General features: G+C 41.9%; 1 protein-coding gene across 4 annotated transcripts in view; it reads right to left on the bottom strand.

The window, feature by feature from the left end:
• The window catches only part of KIAA1551 (KIAA1551 ortholog), a 56,237-nt gene that overhangs the window by 1,699 nt on the left and 33,640 nt on the right, over positions 1-20,898 (bottom strand). Inside the window, exons 4-6 of one of the 4 annotated variants that reach the window (XM_014937416.1) lie at positions 1,850-7,269; positions 1,020-1,106; positions 109-335 (exon numbers count right to left, since the gene is read on the bottom strand). In XM_014937416.1, the coding sequence (XP_014792902.1) occupies positions 283-335; positions 1,020-1,106; positions 1,850-7,229 (5,520 nt within the window). In that variant the 5' untranslated portion in view covers positions 7,230-7,269 and the 3' untranslated portion in view covers positions 109-282. Of the gene's footprint in view, positions 1-108; positions 336-1,019; positions 1,107-1,849; positions 7,270-20,898 lie in introns of those variants that run through there. The other 3 variants (XM_014937417.1, XM_014937414.1, XM_014937415.1) reach the window with 3 other exon arrangements.

Genomic DNA, 20,898 nt, shown 5'->3' with positions numbered 1-20,898 from the left:
CTCTGTGTGTCATACAAATAATCCTGTCCAGACTACTGGGACACACGGGTCCTAGTGCTATCCGAAAATCAGATTTGTTGCCCGGTGTGCAATGAACCAATTCTCACACACAGGAGAGAGTGCTTTTTATTCAGGCCTGGGTGCTTGGTGGATTTCCACAAACCAAGCACACCCCAGGTCAGTTTCCTCCTTATATTTATACAGAAATGTTACAAGGTAGTACACTCCCAGTTACAATGATTGGTAATTTAAATATAACATCTGCTGTGCCATTCTCTTCAATCACTGGGTCTCCATAGAGCAAGGGTCTTCACCTGGGCAACGGTCTTCTTGACCTGTGGGTGTATGTTTTAGTATTATAATGAAGACAGTTCAATTAAGGACGCCTGGACTTCAGTTTTCACTGCCAAACTGGCATTGTGTGTAGAAACATCTTGATTAGATGTTCACTTAAGGTTTTCATATACCAGGTAGACCAAATAATTAGGTTACAGATGTTCTTTCTAACAATTCCCTTTGATCCTTGCTTAGCAACTATCTACAATCATCTTTAATCAAGCTTTATGCACTGGCTCCATAGTTAAAGTTAAACCATGGCTCTGTAGTTAAGTTCGATGATAGATATCACCGGTACTTGTGACCACAGGTGTACGTGCAGACAAAAAAAAAAATCACTTTCTGCTTTTATACTCTCATGCTAGATTTTGTTATACCACTTCCTCCATTTTAAAGTTACAAAGAGCAAAGTTGGTCTTTACCTACAGTTCAAAACTGACTCAATTCAACTGCACATACATATGCAGGAAAATTCCAATCTCCAACATAGTCTTATGACAATAAAAATCTCCACAAATCTTTGAAACTCATATGTCTACTCTACAGCATCCATTTCAGCAACAGAGCTAGTCAAGAATAAGTTAAAATACCTTATTAAGATTTGCTACTGTAAAGGAACACTTAAATCCAAGCAAAGAGTATTTAACTTATGTTTCAAAACAGATAATCAGAAGTCATTTCACCTGCAGAGATCTCTTCCAGCTTTTTTTGCTTCACTGGATCAGATTTTAGCCAATCTTCTTTTTTGCTCTTGACACCTAAAGAGAAAACTTTAAAAATGTTTTTGAGGTTCTTATATCACAAGTTTTCATCACTATTCAGCATCAAGTTTTAATGTATACTAGAACACGCAAAAGGAAATTCCCTTTAGGTGTGAAAATGACTGCAAGGACCGGTATGGACAGGTGAAGATTTTATTTAATATCAAATACGGCATTTGACAAAAATATGCTTCAAAACATCACCTAAAATGTCAAAAGATTGGGGATAGGGAAGAGGAGGAGGTAAAAAGGCAGCTTAAAGCAATGATGGCAAAGATTAGAGACTGTGTGCACGATATGCCTGGCCCAAGAACCTTTTCTTCCTCAATGTTGGAAAAGATCCCTCCCTCCACTGTCTACCCAGCCAGATTTATACACAACCAGGTAAACTCTGAATACAAATCAGATCACTTTTGGTAACCATCTGCTTTCTGCAAACAGGCCAAGCTATCTCCTACAGGTAGGCTAGAAAGCTACTTGAAGTTACTTGAAATGGCCATGCTCAAAACTAACTTTATTCTGGAAAATTTAAGGAAAAGGAATAAAACGATAAATTGAAGGAAAAGTCAGTCTCATGTTCTTTTTCAGCTCAACATACAGCTACAGCCTGTCAAAAAGCTAGCTATTTCAGCCTTTAGAGCCCCACATTCTCACTGCCAGTAGTTTGGTGTAACATGAATTTAAAAATGCGTATATACTTTTTACTTGCATATTAATTTACTTACAAACTAATAATCAAGATATCATCATACCTGCCACAATGGCTTTCTCTCTCTCTGGGGAATTCTTTACAGCCAAGCTTTCTTCATCAGTGGTTGGGTTTCTGAACAGTATCTCTGGACACAGCTTAAATTCAAGTTGTTCCCGTTTGCATGATTTTTCAGCTTCTAAGACAGAATCATCTCTTTTCACATCTGGGCTGTTCTGTGACATTTTAGCCTTTAGATGCCAGGCAGGTCTGACAGGTGATGTCTCCAATTTTGTCAGATATATGCGTTCCTGTGCCGTACGTTTAAATGCAACTCTGTTCAGGTAGTGTTTTTTCGGTTCCTTTTGAAGATGCAATTTTAATCTGTTATTTCTTCTATTTAAGTATAGCAGGTTTTTATCAGGAAACATTTTCTCAGAGCACTTGTCTTTGTTTTGACCGTCAAGACGCCTCTCTTTGTTAGAAAAGTAGTTTTTAGAGATGGTAGAAGGTTGAGCTCTTTTTCTCTGTAGTTTAAGCACAGAGTGATCTGCTAATGAACTCCTTGATTTCCAGCCATTTTCTCCATTTAATTTTTTAGCTTTATCAGTATTTATCATGCAATTATGTGAAAGCTGCTTGGAATTCTTTGCTTCAGATTGTTTCAGTTTTTCCTCTTCCACCTTTGTTCTCTTAGAGTCTCTCTTCCCAATAATATTTTCCTTCCTCTTCCGTTTGTACAACTGGTCCTGTGAAGAATGAACTTTCATAGATTTATGCTGACAGTATTTCTGGTTTCTTGACTTTAAGTCTACAGTGCCCAAATTTGGGAACTTTATAGCGTCAGCACAATAATTATTCAGCCTTTTATGTTCTACTTCTGCTGATAATTTGGCTTTCTCTTTGATGTTAATTCCTACATCTTGCCCAAGTATCTCCTTTTGTTTCCTACAGTTCTGTTCTTCAGCTGAGTTCTCTTCACAGGTTTTATTTTTTTGTCCTTGATTAACTTTAGCATGCTTAATTTCAACAGTTCCTGACTTGGTAAATTTGTGAACATCCGTTTTGGATTTCATGGCCAAACCTGGTTTGGTTTTATCTTTAGAACAGGACTCCATTTTGAAAACTCTCTCTTTCTTTTTTGATAACATTGTCACGTTGTCTGCATCTGTATGACCTGCTTTCTCTGACAACTCCTCTGAGACTGTCTGATATTCTTTTTTGTCAGAATGAAAGTCTTTCCCAAACAATGGGGTTCCTCTGTCGACTTGCACCTCTTCCTTCCAGCTGCTCCTTTTAGATTTATCAACATCCTGTCTTTCAGAGGAATTAAGTAGTCCACTTTTTTCCTGTTGTGTTGTTAGTGGTTTGTACTCATTATTCACCTTTAGTCTAGCATCTTTGTTCATTACAGAAGTGTATTTGCAACTATCTTTTTGATTTTTGCTAACACTGTTCAAGATTTTTTCAGAAATTGGCAGGTTTTCCATTGTGCAGTTCTTCATTACAGCATCAGATTCACTGTTGTTTTCCTGTATTTCTGCAGTGTTAGTATTTTCAGCTTTTGAAAGTTGAGCATCATTTTTCTCTGAACCAGACGTTTCAATTTTACTGGGGTAGTGTGGCATTACACAAGCTCCAGATAAAGATTGTTCTTTAATGAGTTGGTTATTTATTTGGTTTCCAGAGTTGGAGGCATTTTGTGTTGTTTTTTTTTCCTCACATTGACTCTGACTAGGCTGAGCACTGCCTTCAAGGTTCTCCTTCTCAGCTGAAGCCTTTTCTGACTGTTGACTCACTATTGTCTTGCTGTCACCAGAGGAACACCAGTTGTGTTCGGGCAACAGTTCTTGCAGCTGATCAGAGCTTAACACTTCAATTTTCATCTGATCTACTGGGTCCTTCAAATGCGATTTCTTATCACAAATTTGAGTTTCTTTTTGAGGTTGATTCTCCATCCGCTCAGCCACCGAATCATTTTGTACTGGTTCTTTTGTTAACATATCAGCACCTTCAATGCCATATGGAAACTCTTTCATTAGTTCAGACAGCTGATTGTTTAGACATTTACTAGGTTCTGCTCCAAAAAGGTTAATCTCTTTTTCTGTACTGTTTTTACTGGACATGCAATTCTCTGTACTGTTGTCTCTTGGAACAGCTAATGCATTTTTTTCAGGAGTTACACTGATTGGGAGATCTAGTGAATTTTGAGCTAACTCCTGGTTTATACTAGCAAGAATTTCCAAGTCATTTTCAGGATGCTTGAAAGATGCATTGAATGACATTTTTTGTTCCGAGGTAGAAATCGTTTTAAGAGGATTGCCACTGCTTTCTTTCTCCAAATGACTAGCTGTGATACCATCCAAAATCTTTCCTGCTTTACTCATGCAGCTTGAAGGTTCTTCCAACATATTTTGCAGCAAGCTGCCTCTTTGGGGAGTGTTATTGCTCAGCTCATTTTTATTCAAGTCCAGCCATTGCTCCTTTTGCCTTGGGTCAGATGCACTTCCTTTTGATGAGGTGCCATTTAATACCTGAGCCTCAGGGACTGACCTGAAGATACTTGCTATTTGTGGATTATAAGATGTATCACCTTCAACAAGAGAACATACACTAGATATACAAAACATCTGTTCTTCCAACATGGCTGTGGAAGTATCTCCTGTCTCTAACACACCTTGCTTGTCATTATGGTCTCTTACACCTTCTTGAAAGATTTGACTAGAAAATTTTATGTCCGATTCAGGAAGGGAAGTCTTGTTTTGTAATCCAAGCTGCAGATTTTCTCTGGCATCTTGTGCTGATTGACTAACTTTCCTTTGGTTTTCATCAGATGAACCATTTGCACTGATGCTGTTTTTTACATTTCCATCAGCTAATTTGGTCTGTTGCAATTGTGAGTCCACATTCTGTACCAGAACACAATCACTGGGTGACAATCGAACAGTTTCTATTGTTCCTTTATTGGTATTTATCATAATTAAACTATTTTTGCCCTCTTCTTGCAAGCTACATGTGCTTCTTGAGTCAATCACTGGGTAGGTTTTATCTGCAGATGTTGGACATTTGTCTACTTGCTCGCTCTGTGTTTTCTGGTCAGAAAGTACTAAAGGAGAGACAACTGCAACTTGGAGTTCAAAACTTTTTACCGAATTACAATTCAATGTATCAAGTTTTTGTCCTACAGAAGTAGTTGTTACAGGCAAAAGTGCTTCATCTGTACTACCCTGAACATTATTTTGTTCTCTATTTTTTGTGGTTTGGCTGTAAGATGAAATCTGATTTGCTGTGGAGCTTTCATTTGACTGGCTATTTTGCACACTTACAGATTCTGACGGATGCTTTCTCCACAAGTCCAGGCATGCCGTTAGCTCTTCTGCAGAGTAACTATAATTACTCTGTTTAAGAGATGTATTTTCAGCAAACGGTGTTTTCTTCTGAGCTACATCACTCTGAAATTTAGCTTCACCAGATTTGGTTGTTTCTGATACGTGAGAGTTTGTGTGAACCGTAAATGCTTGCTCACCTTTTGAACTTTCTACCTTCTTCTTAGTGTCTTTTAGCAAGCTTCCATCCAAGACAGATATATCTGCCAGCGGTTTTTCACTACACAGGAGACTAGTTAATATTTTATCAGCAGTAGCACCAGCTGTCTTCTCTTTCAATACATTTGTGCTGCTCAATACAAACTGAAGAAACGATGAGGGCTTGGGGTTGGCCGGCACATTCTTTGGTGCAGTTTTAATAGAGCTATCCACTTGATTAAAACACGAAGCATTGTTCAAGGATGTCCCGGGTTTTTGAGAAGAGGCCAAGGCATTGCTTTGTTCTGAGATGGGAGCACTCACAGGATTATTTAGTTGAGCTGGGAGTTTGCTCTGAGAGGGAACAGGTGCAGAGCTTGATGAAGGGCTTCCCTGCTCCACCTGAGGGTTACTTTGAGTGACCTCTAATCCTCTGTTATCAGCAGCGGTTATGTTTTTGTCATTTCTTTCTTCAGGTGAAGAGTTAAGTATTTGACTCTCTCTCCTGGTCGCTTCAGATGGCGAAGATGGTACATTTTGGTTGGGCACCCATGGAACACAATTACCAATAGTACTTTGATAAGCTGGAGGAAGTGTTCGAGAACTTTTGTTAAGTCCTGAAGCTGCAAAGAGTTTTCTTTTATAACGATGCATCCTTTCAAGCAGGACACATTTTCTTTTAATACTGAGCAGCCTTTGAGCTTCCCAAGCTAGCGAGTCCTTTGTAATTGCTTCTCCATCTGCTGCTGCTGAAGAAATTTGAGCGTTACCAGGTCCACTCACTAAACTACTGGTCTGGCTTTCTTGAACTGAAGCAGGATCACTCAGTGGCTTTGAAGCACCCATCGAAGATAGAGTTTCCATTTCTTGCACAATATCATACAGTTCTTTGCAAATACGAGAGGATGGCACAGGCATTCCATTAAAAGGCTGATTTGCTGTAACATTGCCACTTGAATTACAGGCACTCCTAACTGATTGACTGACTTCTCCAGATTGCTGTTTCTGACAGTGTTGCTGAACACTGTTAGAACCAGAAGCGCTTTTTGGATCTGATGGGTGCCTCTGTTGGCCAAGGGTGTACCCATTAGGCACATTCTGAACTGCCTGTGGTACACCTATTGAAGATTGTGCTGCAGCTCTTGGATCACTGTTGGCAGGCAACAAAGACGGTGCAGAATATCCGCTAGGAGCTTCTGATCCCACCTGACCTGGTCGATAATGTAGCAGCTGTAGATTTGCTGGACTATTGTGATCCAGTGAGTGTGAAATTTTAAACTGAGGGTTGGGATGATAAATGTGGGGTTGGACATGTTGCCCGGATGTACCAAGAGGCACAGAATTGTTCTGAGAATTAACGTTACTTGGATATAACGTCGTAGTTCTTGCAGAATTATGCTGCGGTATTTGTGGCTGCACAGCGTAACTGTTTGTGGTGACAAAGTGAGGCTCCAGAAGTGCATTCCTCACATTATTGCCAGCGTTCATTTGAGAAGATGGGGGAGGTAACTTTCTATGGGAATAAGTGTAGGCATTAGAGATTGGCCAAGAAGTCTGAGCGATCTCCGTCCGCAAATGCGATGTCTGATTGGGAGGCTTTGAAGCTATTGGTACATAAGATGGATGTCTATCAACCGAGTATTTCGAGACAAAAAAATCATTACCAGCTACAGATGCTCCTGGTAAGGCTTGATCTGAAGTTTTGAATCCTTCAACATTTCCAAGAGGGAAGGCAACATTGCTGGCTGGCAGATACGCCATCTGGTTATTTCCAGAATAAGTGCATGTGTTTTTAGAGGGATAGGCATTTGTCTGAGGAAAAGTATGTCCGTTAGAGAACAGCTGGCTGTAACGCGCTTCTTCACTTTGCAGGTTGTTTTTCGCATCAGCATTCTGAGGTGGTTTTGCATTCCAATCCATCTTTTCTTGATTTCTTTTTCTTCAGCCAAAACCAAAAATGCTAAAAAAAATAAAAAATAAAATAAAATTTTAATCTTTTTATCAAAACCAATTTCACTTACCACGAAGGGATTTAGAATGCATTAGGAACAGAACAGCTGAACTTAAATTGTCAGGCGGAAAAGCAACCCCATTGGCACGTCCCACAGACATCAATGTTGTCAATGTCAAGTTGCATAAATTACTTCCCAGAACACAGTTAAGGTTCAAAAAGAGCAGCAACTAACAATTCTATTGACTGTCTAATGAATAACAAAATCCTCACACTTTTCTGCTAATTCTATTGTCATCTTACTTTTTAATGATAGATTCCTATATATACCTTAACCAAAAAAAAAAATGGAAAAAAACCCAGTGTATTTGTGCAACATGATACAATAAGCAATGCTTAAGAGCTGAGCACAAGCAGCAACTACCGAACATAATAAAAGTCAGAGTTTTCATATAAGACAACTGGATTTCAGTTATACATTCAAATACAACAAAAGAAAGGAGAAAATAAATTTGGGTTCAGTAAAGACCTTTCATAATAACATGGCCCACTTGTTTTTATTTTACATCTCATTTGCTCTTCCCTGACACTGTGGGCACTTACTAATTTTCTGAGAAACACAAGTCTGTGACTCTAGCTAACAGCACACATAGCTACAACCAAACCACCCCTATTTCTCTTTGGTAGCATTAACTTACTCAGCATGAAGCATGGAGATGACATCATTGCCTCTGCTGTTGCAGTTAAGTGCACCTCCAGGAGGTGCAAAGTCACACATCTCTAACTCTTCATGTTTTATATTCCAGAATTCACACTGATTGCCAACAAGCCCAAAAGAGTGAGCATGTTACTTCTGAATAACCTCTGGAAAGTTGTTAGAGACAACACCTTCAAAGTCAAACACTATTTCAGTCTTCAAAAATGGAAAAGTGCAAGAAATCCAGGACAATCTACAAGCATGAATGCTGTTGGCATCTCGGTAAGTTCCCTTCAGTATGGTCAAACCCACCTAGGGCAAAAAAAACCACCTCACTTTGGAACAGAGCTATCTTCCTTCACCCTCTCTTTTACTTTCTCTGCTCTCAAAGGACACCAATAACAGAAGAAAACAGGGAACAAAATCATGTATGAAATTCATAAAAAACCATCAACAACAGTATTAAAGCAATATTTATAGTGATGCAAGAATCCTAAATGAGAAAACAGGCTTTTGCACCCAAGCTAAACATTTCAGACTGCTAATGTTCTACTGGGTATTTCCTGAAAAATAATCAGGGATAAAACAATCATTCCCCTGAATTAGATAACTGCTGAAGAAGTTTAAGACATTTATATGTTCCAGAAACACGAGTGAGATATGAAAACAAGACTAAGATGTCAACTAGTAGTCGTTGTAAAATCCTTGCTAAACAGAGGAGAACCTCTGACTACGTGAAACACACAACTTTGCCAGGAGTAAAATCCATTTCTTACCACTGTCAAGACCATAGAAGTTAAGAATACAACCTTAGTTCATCATCACCATCATTATTAGCTGGATAAGAAAACTAAGTTTGCAACTGTGATCACAACCTTAAATGTTTTTACTACTTTCATACAACAAAATATGCTACTTTAAGGAGTGATATTTAGCAGAAAGCACGTGTCTTCAGAAGAACATTTGAGAAGATCAGTATCAGTAACAAGACTCTGAAAGAGTAGGCTATCCCTCACACATGCCTGCTTCACTCCTTCACCTGCTTCTTTCTCACTTTGAGTGTAAGACTCAAATATTATCAACAACCATTACACAGGCAACTGCCAATTCTTCATTGATGGTGCAGAGTGGGAAAGAGGAGGCCTTGAGCACTGCTCAGTGTCACGACCCACTCAGAAGAGGGAGGTGAGTGACTCAGATTTGCAAATCCCCAGCAGCATGGACTAAGATGAGACACAACTGTACAAGCATCCACAGTTTGCTACGGGGCTCCTTAAAAATCATTGCTGGTAAAACAGGATTTCTACTAAGAACAAAGCAGCATATCTTTAGCCAGGTCTTTGTCAATTCGGCAGCTCTCAATTCCATCAAACAGGGGCTATATCCCCAGGAATTCCTCTGGCAAAGGGCTCTCCAGAACCTGGGAGGTTATCCGGTTCCATTCTAAAGAAACTTACAGCAAAGGACACGTGACTAAAGATAGAAGTCTCTGAGCGTTAGGAAGAGAGAAAGAACAAGAGCGGGACAGATTCACTTTCTCAAAGTGAGGAGAATTTATACCTGTTCTTAAGTTTGTGATGAGCAGAGTGAAGGTGTCTGGTGTGGGATTTGGACATACCTGCTCTGCTTCCACCCCTCTCTTCTTCTCCTCCTGTCTATCTCTCCATCTGTCTCTATTCTGTTCTGTGGAGACCTGTGGTGGTGCAACCCCTCCTTTATACTGATTTTTCCCAGGCTCAAAACCCACAAGAACGGTTGTTACAAAATAACAGAACCAAATTTAGATTGCTGGTATAATTTCACATTTACCAAACCTATAATTGCATTTTATGTTTGGAGCCACAAAACCCCAGATCTATGACTTGATTTTACAATTGGCACGCGCAATACATGGAACTCGTGCACAACGGCATGGCCATGGATCCATGCTCCCATAGGCTATAATGGATACACACCCAATACTTACCCTACCCAAATCTCTAAATTTGTCTCTAGTAGTGTTATGCAATAATTTTGTCTTCCATAAGCAAAAATGGATCATAAAAGATGAAGATAAAGATTGGCAAATCCCACCTCTAAAAGGAACAAGTGGAGACACCATTTCAGTAGGTTGCCGAATTGAAAACCGTACTGAGTGTACAACAGCTTTACACATTCCTGTAGGATATACTGAAAACAAATTTGAACGTGATTTTGACCATGCACATGCTTGTCTTTATGGACATGAATGTTGGTCTACCTTTACCATATGCCGCTCAGTACTCATAACGTGCTTCTGGGCCGACTTCAAATCTCATTCCAGTTTGGTTTTCCAATTCAAAATCGAAATTCAACAGTCACCTTTTCCAATTTGGCCTCCTACTAAACTGTCTCCTCACATTTATAACACAGGCCCCTATATAATTAAAAATAAAGGGCAACAGCGAGTTCTCTTTAACCCCAGTTGGTTCCTAAAAAGAACGGAACTAGCGCTGCGCGTTAACATGTCAAGAACTAGACCAGACTGTTCTACCTTTCCGGGAGCCGCTGACACTGGCTGGCTAGCATAGCCACATGGACAATCTTTTAACAATAAACAATCCCGATGCGTATGATGGGATCCCACTGTGTTATTTGGAACAGGATGAGGAGTACTAAATTACATAGACACTGAAGTCCTAATGAACAAACTGCTACTATCAATGACCCAAGCAAACTGGTACGCCCACTAAGGTCAACTTTATCAACCTGGGAGCAAGTCAATGACTCCTATCAGACATTTTACCACATTGGGAACAAACTGAAGAATATGATAATCAATTAATTGTAAGAGCCCTTGGAGCATGCCAAGGTAGTACCTCTCTTGCCTTGAGTTGCATCCAAGCATGACCGTGGACACAGTCTATAGCAGCAGCCATTATTAGAGACAGAGGAGGAACCCAACTCACTGAAGTTCATAAATTGATTTGGGACTGTGGCAGCAAGAGAGAGACTTCACTGTAAAGTTCAAACTGACAATTTATTTGAACTTCACTCGCAGGTCCAATATACACCACTATTACAGGTTTTATGGATATAATGGAAGAACGCTCTATTGCAATTTAAAAAGCAATTCACAGGATACGCTATCACAACCTACAAGTCATTCCCAGAATGTACTAACACAAACCACACGCACACTACATATTAATACCTTAGAAGAGCGTACTAATCACAACCTTAAAGCATGCCAAATACCATGTGTATGTTTCTTGATCACTCTCAGGTAAAACCTCCTAATCCTTGAGACCTTACCTTGTATGGCATCCCAGACAAGGGGGGAAGTATCTCCTAGAGGCCAGCTGTATCACTGGAAAAGACCCCCCAGTTTTCTGCCTGGACCTTGTGTTTTTTGGGGTTTATTTCCAGATTCGACAGGTGGGCAGGATTATAATACCTAGAATTATTATCTTTGGTGGAGTGACAGCCCCTTAGTCCGTACTGCTAATTTTGTGACGTCTAGTACAAACTTACTGAATAGTGGTAGAATGGGATTCAGGGCATTTTAATGCCCATTAATCCATGTTAATGGATTATTCAAGGTTCCATTTGGGTTTTGGCTCTCAGAATGATGCAGTGTTAAGGTAACCCAGGGCTAAGCAGCATGCGCCCCACCCCCCCATCTCTGCATAGATAAGGATTTGTCAAAGCTCCCTACCTTTTGCCTTTGTTCTCCAAAACCTTTTTAGCCAGAGGATCCCATACAGGGAGAACGCCTCAGAATTTGAAAAGGAGCTTCAATCACGGTGGCAATTATCACACAGAACTTCACTTATCACACAGAAAGTGATAAGACTGTTGCCTTTGTCCTCGATATTTGCAGTGCTTTACCCAATCATTGCATTAGAACTGAATCACACTGAAACCATACTCTATATCTTAGAGCGCAGAGCGTGGGTCAACCAAAAGGAGGAAAAATAGCAAAGAATGATGTAAATGCGTGCACTAAAAAAACAAGGTTTCATTTGTGAAAGCAACACTCTTGAAACTCAAGATACCTGTTTAACATGGATCAATTCTCTGGGACAACATCAAGTTTTAGCCCTACATACTCTTTCCACTTTTCTGCTTTTTCAGTTTCAGTCATTTGAGATTTCACAATTTCTAAAAAAAACCTCACAATATTTCCATTTCAAAGAGAAAGTATAGACAAAGAGATTCCATGACCAAACTCTTCTCTGCATCTGACACCTACATAAGGCATAGGCATCAGTCCTGGCGTCGCACAGCCAGGTCACAAAGACTACACTTTCCCCTGCTGAGTCACATAAGGAAGGGGCAGAAATGTGGGGTTAGTGTTGTATTACACAGTATTTCTGAGCAACAAAGGAAAGAAGCGGCACAGAAGGGAGCAGAGGTAGGACGCGATGCCTGGTCAGTGAGTCCCAACATTGTTTTCGTGACTCAACAATAAACACAGGGCAGGAGAGTCTGACCAGAACATTTTTAATTCCCCAGGCCCCTTGGCTGGTCAAGTCACTCACCTGAAGCAGCCCTGCCCTGCTTTCTGCTGGTCTGCCTGCTAACCATCTCATGCAAGCCTTCACAAACACCATTATTAAGCTTTGGATTAAGTTGGATTTACTGAATTAAGTTTAGCCCAGTATTAGTGAATTACTGGATTTACTGTAATTTTGACCCAGATAAGTGTACTACTGATTGATATTTGTTACTATTATTGTGAGATCAACAGTTTATCCCTAAAGCTGTTGGTCTGTTACTGTATCCTGAATCTGTAACCCTACTAGGCTGCCCCAAACCCCTCCATTTCAGTGTCAGCAGAGGGGTCATAGAATTGGCTTGGTTGGAAGGGACCCTTCAGATCATCAAGTCCAACCATCAACCTAACACTGAAAAACAACCCCATCACTTAACCTTATCACTAAGCACCAGGTCTACCCATCTTTTAAATATTGCCAGGGATGATGATTCCCCCACTTCCCTGGGCAGCCTGTTCCAAAGCCTGACAACCCTTTCAGTACAGAACTGTTTCCTAATATACAATCTAAACCTCCCCTAGATGCAGAACTGGGATCATGACTGGCCCCAGCCTTGCAGTAGGTGCCCCAACTGCCTGTTTTGGGCTCTTGCCCTGCCTGTGGGCACCAGATTATCTTACAAAGGGAACTACCTGTTCCCTTCCCCTTGCTACTTTGATTAGAGAAAGTCAGAAAGACAAAAGCATGAAGGGAAAGTTACCCTGTGGAGGGCTCACTGCTCTCCCTGCATACGCAAGTTCTTTTGTCTGGGGGTTGTCTAGTTCCATCAATTCTCACTGCAAGGCAAAAGGCAAGGTCCTAGCAACAGTGGATCTGTGCCCAAACAGATTGTTTTATCTCATTCTGAGTTTTGTCTTAGTAATTGCTTGGAGATCAGCTGTAGCCGTGCCATACATAAATTGGCATGGTGCTCCCAAGACTAAAGTTTTGCACCACCAGGCATTTTGTCCTGGATCAAATCATGATTTAGATTCCAGTCTAAGTGTGTTAGTACGGACTTGATGGACCCACTGGGGAGGTTTGGGTGGCTTCCCAGAGGTCATTTCAACCCATCCCATGGGGGGCCTGTAATTCACTATTTCCTGGATGAATTCGCTCCAGGTAGGTGTGTGAATTTGCTCTCTAAATGGTTGTCCTCCTGCAGTGTTCATAGCACAATTCATTTGTACACCATCTTGGGCATTTGATACATAGATTTTGAAGTTATTTGGAAGGCCACGAATGAGAGGAGTTAGTCTGGCCAGATTGATGGGAGTTAGCATTGGGGATCACCTTAATGTACTTGTCTCATACATCGCTTGTACACATACTGCCTTTTGCACAGAGGCTGCCAGATCTGAGAATCCTGAACTCTCAATAAAAGGATCTCCTCTCTCCTGCAGATCTATTTGGCCACAGCCAAATAAGCCACTCAGGCAGTAATGATTAATTACTGGGGTGGTAGTTAGAAATACTTGGGGTCCCCAATATCCTTCTGCCTCTTCCTCACTCAACAAGAGCTGATCTTCACCCATGAGGGAAACCTTCCACACATACTCCGTTTCTGGTTCCTCCAGGTGCCCAGAAGATTTTTCCTGTGATTTAGCTAGTTCAGCAGGGGATCAGGGGACAGTATATACAGTAGTGTGGGTTTCTCCATCCCACTCATCAGCAATTTCAGTCTTAATCAATAGATGAACCTGTATTGGTTCTGGGAGATCACTGTCATCATACCAAATGTCTCCATCCCGTGTTTCAGTATCATCACAAAGCACCACCTTATGAATGTGCTAGACCGAGTCAGAGCAGGTTTGATCAAATAATTTATTTAACCTTTCCTGCAGCTGTTCCTCTCTTCTCTTAGCCACAGTCAGTAGTTTTTCTAATTGCTCATTTTTACTTAAAAGATCATTTACTCATCTTTCCATTTTTGCCCATGCCTCCTTCTCAAAAGCCAATGATGCTTTAAGTATCTCAGTCTCTGACTTCAGAGCTATATTTGCTGCATTTGCAATCCTTTCAGGGGGTGGGGATATTTTGATTCCTTTTTGTGCGCAAAACAAACAAGCCCCCAGGACTGCACAAGTCACTCCTTAACCTTTTTTTTTTTTTTTTTTTTTAGTTTCTGTTGACTCCTACATTGTTCTATTCCTTCTACTACCTTGTCTTCATCTGTGAAAAAATTTCTGGACCCATTCAAACCCTGCCTGGGATGGTGCACAATTGCTTTCCTGCAGTAGTTTATCCATGGCAATCCTGTCTGTAACACCAATTTAATGCTGCCTTTAGTAAGACCAACTATTGCTGTGACCACAGCCCTGGCACCAGAAGCACAACAAGTTATAGGTCCAGCTACATTCAAAAGAAGCAGTCGGGTACATGAACAGTACAGTTTATGCAACTTATAACAGATTCTGTAAGATTGCCAGTGATAAATGCACTAAACTGCAGAATAGCTTATATAGCTTTAAGGATAGCAATCACCAGCTTGAATTCCCACGTAAACACTTGGTGTGGACGAGGTCACAAATCTTACCAAAAGGTGTCCCTTCTGGGGAGGGCAAGGAGGACAAACCCATTGATCTGTCCTTACAATTTGGCATTGAATTCTCTTTCCTCAATCAGGTGCAAATCAAGGCAGTATTTATAGTCCTATTGTGCAAAGTGAATGGGTGGGACTGTGGTCAAACCATTGTTCCTTGTGGTTGTACCACAAGCCATTGTACAAAACATTTCTTGTGAAACACAGAAGAATGGGACCGCGCAGCCTCTACCTTCCTTATTCTTCCCCAGTGCCACGGTAGCACAAACCACCAGATCTTCACCCAGTTTCCGTGTTTCTTCTGGGAACCAAATGTTTATCAGAAATATTGAGCTTTGCTTTCAACAATCCTCCTTTAGGGTCTGGAATCCAACTGCAAACTCTTTTCAGGCATCACTAGCATATGCCCAAAGATAAAGGCCCTCAGATGACCAAGGCTCCCTGAATATTGCCTGGGCAAGTCTCATAGGTCTGGTCTGAAGCACAGATAGGCTGGTTATCAACCATGCTTTAGACCTAACCCTATCAGGTTGCCATCCCTCTGAGGCACAGCAGCACCCACTAGTTAAAACCAGTCCTGGTCCGTTCAGGACCATTAATGTCAGCAGGCACTAGCCTTACGGGCCCATTGCCCAGTGCCACATGGTCCCAACTATTAGTAAAATTAGTTTCTATGTCCATTCTGTCACCCTCCCTCCTCTGTGAATATGTAGGTATAATTAACCACCAATACCCTTGTGTCCAGTTAGTTAAAAATCCCCCTAAGCCTGTGCAAAAGGGCTCTGATCCAAAGCATGCTGAAGCATGGACAAACGTTTGGCCCCAGGCTTTCCCAAACAGGCTTACCACATGACCAGGTCTACACCAGCTCCTGGGATGTGCTGGGGCATCCACAACTTCCCTGGGGAACCTGTTCCAGTATCTCACCACCCTCACACTGAAGAATTTCTTCCCGATATCTAACCTAAATGTCCCCTCTTTCAGTTTACTCCTCATCCTGTCATTGCACTCCCTGATAAAGAGTCCCTCCCCATCTCTCCTGTAGCCCCTTTAGGTACTGGAAGGGGCTATAAGATCTCCCCAGAGCCTTCTCTTCTCCAGGCTGAATAACCCCAACTCTCTCAGACTGTCATCATAGGAGAGGTGCTCCAGCCCCCCAACCATCTTTGTGGCCCTCCTCTGGACAAACAGGTCCTTATGTCACTTGGAAAAATCAGATGCAACAGCTAGTTTTGGATCCTAATGGGTCATTAAAGCTGGCAGAGTTAACACTGCTAACCAGTGTAACTGGACGGAACTCAGCGTGCCCCTCTTCTTGCCTACTACTTACAAAGGACAGCTAGCCTGGCTTCACAGCTGTACCTTATCTCAGTAGAACAAACACACAGAGACACCTTACTGGCTATTTAGAGTGCTCAACAGTATGGACACAGAAGCCCCAGACAATAAACTAGACACAATAACTATCTTACTGCAAAATCTTCACTTTCCCTTACAGTCATCATTACCTAAATTGGGATTAGGACAGTGGTTGACCACAAACACTTTACTTGTATGGGAATGTCTAAAATACAGTGACTGCATGTTATTACTAAACCTTTAGGTAACCCAAACAAACATTTTCTCAGCTCTGAGCTGCCTTCAAGCCCAACCAAGGTTCCGGGCTGCAAGAGCTGTAACCTTAAGAGAAGGTGACAAGGTGACAGCAGAATCCCACCTACTGAAATTCATCAAGATTGTCAGGAATAATGCCACTGACACCAAATGACACCTGCAAGTCTGGTAGCTCTCTGCAAACAGAGCCTTAGCTGTTGTCTACATACCAACTATAGGAGAGACTACCACTGAACAGATCTATCCTCTATCATCTCTGGCTCTACGTCAAGATGGATCTGTGATCCATCTCATGGATCATCAACAACAGGCCTGGTAGAGAAATGAAGGAAGACAATAGGTAGACACTGAAGCTTGCATCCCTGATCTAGGAGATCAGGATGGGGCTCATGCACAAAAGGAATTCCTCTGGAACTTCCGATACATACCTTAATTCCCTTAGGGGAGTCTGACCTTTCTCAGCACACCCTCACAAGCACGCTGAGACAGTACTCCTCTATCTCAGGAACAGCCATGTATGTTTATGATCTTGAACAGTAACCAACAGAAACTGGAGCTGTGAACTTGATGTTACATCCAGTTGTAGTTTTACCAGTTTTGAATTCGTGTTTATCGCTTTTAATCATTCTGTGTATCGAAGTCTGGCAAATAATGAAACAAACTATGCAATCAACTGATTCTGTATGTGCAGTGGTATACAATTAGCATTAATTGTAAAGCTTACATTAAGCGACTCACCAAATAATTGCACCTTTACCACTGACCTGCAATACATCACATATTTATGACCCAGAGGCAGGAGGTAACTGTACTACCTACCACTAACTATGAGTCAATAAAGTGGATTGGCTGAAAGTGATGGATGCATTCTACTCCTTGGACAAACTAGTGATAGTTTGGTTCGGGCTCCCAAGGAAGTAAATGCTTAGGCCATGACCAGGTCAAGAACATCTCTAGTTCCAACCTGTCCTTTGAAAAACCACACAGGAACAGGGTGACACGGTAAGCTTTGATGCGCATCAGAACACCAGTCATGCGATTAACACATGAATAGCAAATGGTTCTTCCAAGACAAATTTGTCAAGGAACAAATGAAGTTGTGGGTACAAGGAGTCTCATGCTTACCTTTTCTATTGCACACAATTTGACTATAAGCCAACCACTTTATTCCATAAATATGACAGCCTGAACAAGCATTTTTTTGAGCTCTCCCTGCTAAGCAGCTGGCTGCACAGTAGTGACCTCCCCTTTGAGTTGGGAAGCCTCTCAAGGTTACTCCTCGAGGATGAGAGATCCCTTGCCAACTGCAGATCTTCAGTAAGTGACTAATATTGCATGTAAAACTTCTACCACAGGGCATTAAGATCTTATATAGGTATTTTTGAATTTTTATTATACCCTCCATACAGTAAGATTGAACCTGGCCATCAGACTTTCTTAAGCCTCATTTTTACAACATCTGACTTCAATAAAACCACTTTTGCTGCTACTTTTGGCAGTGGCTGTTGAAGTGGTCAATCCCCGCCCTGTGTAACTGAGGCACTCATGATAGTTACACAATATTCTTATTCGTTATTAAAAGCTTCCTTTAATGGGACCAAAACTCTAAACACCCAACATCTATAATTCAATGCCACCCACTCTGATCTCAGCTGTTTCCCACCTCTCCAGGACATGGAGTTGAGCAAACATAAGCTTCTAAGAACTCAAAAGGACAAAAGTTCAGCTGCGGGCCAAAATGACTTGCCTCCCATTTCTGCTCCTGGACTTCTAGCAGCTACACTCAGTGAACCGAAAACATTTAAAATTAATTCAGTATGTTTGACATATGGCATCACAGAAAGGTTAGAGCAGTTTGGCAGACCTGCACCTGTGCTACAAGATGGTCTGGATCAACCAAACGTGCCTAAAGTACACATCAAAAATTCTCACTTTCCTCAGTTTATAACTGTATTTTAAACACCACGGCAGCATCAGCACACAGGTGTTTTCTTGCCACAAGGATTTTTAGCAGTTACATAGAGATAATGGTTAGAAATTAACTGTGTCTCACACTGACAGTCAATCACAGGGCATTTGCAGTAATTTTAAGCGTATGAAGACAAGTCACTACTCTGCAGATTTCCATCCTATCATTTCCAACAGTGTATTTCTCACTTTCACTTATTGGCTTTTCTGTGCTAATGCCATTTACTGTTACAGAGGAGCATGACAAAAATGGTTATTGGATGGGCCTGTTTTAGTTTTACACCCATGTTGAATCAGGCTTTTCCTCCCAGACTTCCTTTTAGTTCTTAGCATTGTCTCCTCCAGTCTCCGAACTTTTAATGTGACTTTATTCAGTGTTATCCAACAATATTTCCAAGTCAGGTTGTCAGCTTTCTGATTGGTTTGAGTTCTGGAGTTTTTTTAAGCATACATGTTTCATTCTCAAAGTCTTCATGGCCCAAATCTAACGTAGTGTTGAGAATGGGAAGCCGGGGACGTGTTGTTCTGTGGGAGTTCGGCAGATGTTCTTGCATTGGTGGGAAGGAAGCCGTGGGACCAGTAAGACAATGTCCTTATACGGTAATATGTGTGTTGTGAGATGTAGCAAAGCAGTGTGAGATGTGGCAGAGCAGTGTGAAACGTGGCAGAGCAGTTAGTAATGACTAATTAGCCCAGGCGCGTGAACACTTGTATGTAGCCAATTGTACTGCTCACAAGGGCGCATGGACATTCACCCACAACCTATCTGTGCAGAGAGCACGGCACATGATCAGAAGATGGAAACTACATATGCTGCAAAAACAAAACGTTAAAGGTCTTCACTTGACCATTAGGCAGAGTCCGTGCCCTTCGCCGCAATGTAGCAGGAAGAACACTCAGAACAAACAGGTTCTTTTTATTTTCTTCATCTTTCCAGAGCAGATGAAGAAACAGGACAGAGGTTTTTCAGTTCAAGCAGCAGCCATTAAAACAAAACCCATCAAAATTATCCTCTTCAAATTATCTCATTAGCACAGCCCTGGCACTTGTTAAGGCATGCCATGAGTGACCACCTCCAGCAGCTCTGTGGCCTGCTGATTCCTCCTGCCCTGAGGCTGCAGCCCAGCCTGGAGACCCAGGTGTCTCCATCTGCAGGTTCATGGACACAGCTGCTGCTGCTTTCCTGTTTGCAGGTTCAACCAGTAGCAAGGCTGAACGTGCATCCCAGAGACACACACAGGACATTGGCACAGCCCACCACAGACAAGATGATGCCTTTAACAGCACCTACATGCGTGACACATAAAATAGAAGTATAGACAGACAAGTCCCTTTCTTCTTCTTTGGCTGGTCAGGATTGAAACCCACAAATCCCCACAGCCTACAGTCACAAGCACACACACATTCATGGATCCCTCAAGTACCAGGACAGCCCCACTGTCCATCCAATACCCCTGCATGGATCCCAGGACCTCTTAAGACACTTTGAAGGATCTCCTACTTGCCAGCTGGTCCGGCTTTATCTCACTAGCAAAGAGATGCACACACTTGTTTCATAAACACTTCCCACTCACAGATCCCCTCAAATACCATCGTGGACCATCTGCTCATCCAATACCTTTTTCTGGATCCGGGACACCTAGTCTACCTTGAAGTCTGCCAGCAAATTATACAGGCAAACCTCACACACCCAGTTTGGGGAAGATATGCCCCATGCACTCTCACCACTGGCCAGCATCAGACAGATGGACTAAGACCCACAGTTCTGCTCCAGCCACCAGTGCTGAGCCCCTCATTCACCCCACTTGCCCTGGTGAGGCTCCCACTCACTCCAATTGCTGGCACTGAGGGCCAGGGTTACCTGGACCCATGGTCTGACTCCAGTTGCTGGCATCAAACCCACTCACGTCCATTCCCCCAGTAAGTAGCTGACACTCCAGACAAAGCCTGTGGGACCTGTGGAGATGCTCCCATGAGCTATGGTCCTTCCAATTACTGATGCCAAGGCACTCTCTCCAGTTGCTGGCACCATTGCCCAGAGGTGCCTACACAAGTGGTTTGACTCCACTTGCTGGCCCAGTTATCAACTCACACTGGTCTCCTCAGTACTTGGCACAGTTTTCGCAGAACTCACACACAGGGGATAAAGAGTGAGATGATGCAGATAGATAGGAAAGGACTTCAGAAGACAGGGCTTGCTGCAGGGATCAGACAGAGGGCTCAATCAGACAGACCTCCTGACAGCCATGGTTTACACATCACTGACCCCTTCTATACCCTCTTCTGCCTGCTCCCCTTCTGCATAGTTCCACCATCCTCTT

Source organism: Calidris pugnax, unplaced genomic scaffold (genome assembly GCF_001431845.1).
Source record: "Calidris pugnax isolate Ruff unplaced genomic scaffold, ASM143184v1 scaffold1, whole genome shotgun sequence".
NCBI lineage: Eukaryota > Metazoa > Chordata > Aves > Charadriiformes > Scolopacidae > Calidris > Calidris pugnax.
This window is presented reverse-complemented; position numbering and strand designations above follow the sequence as displayed.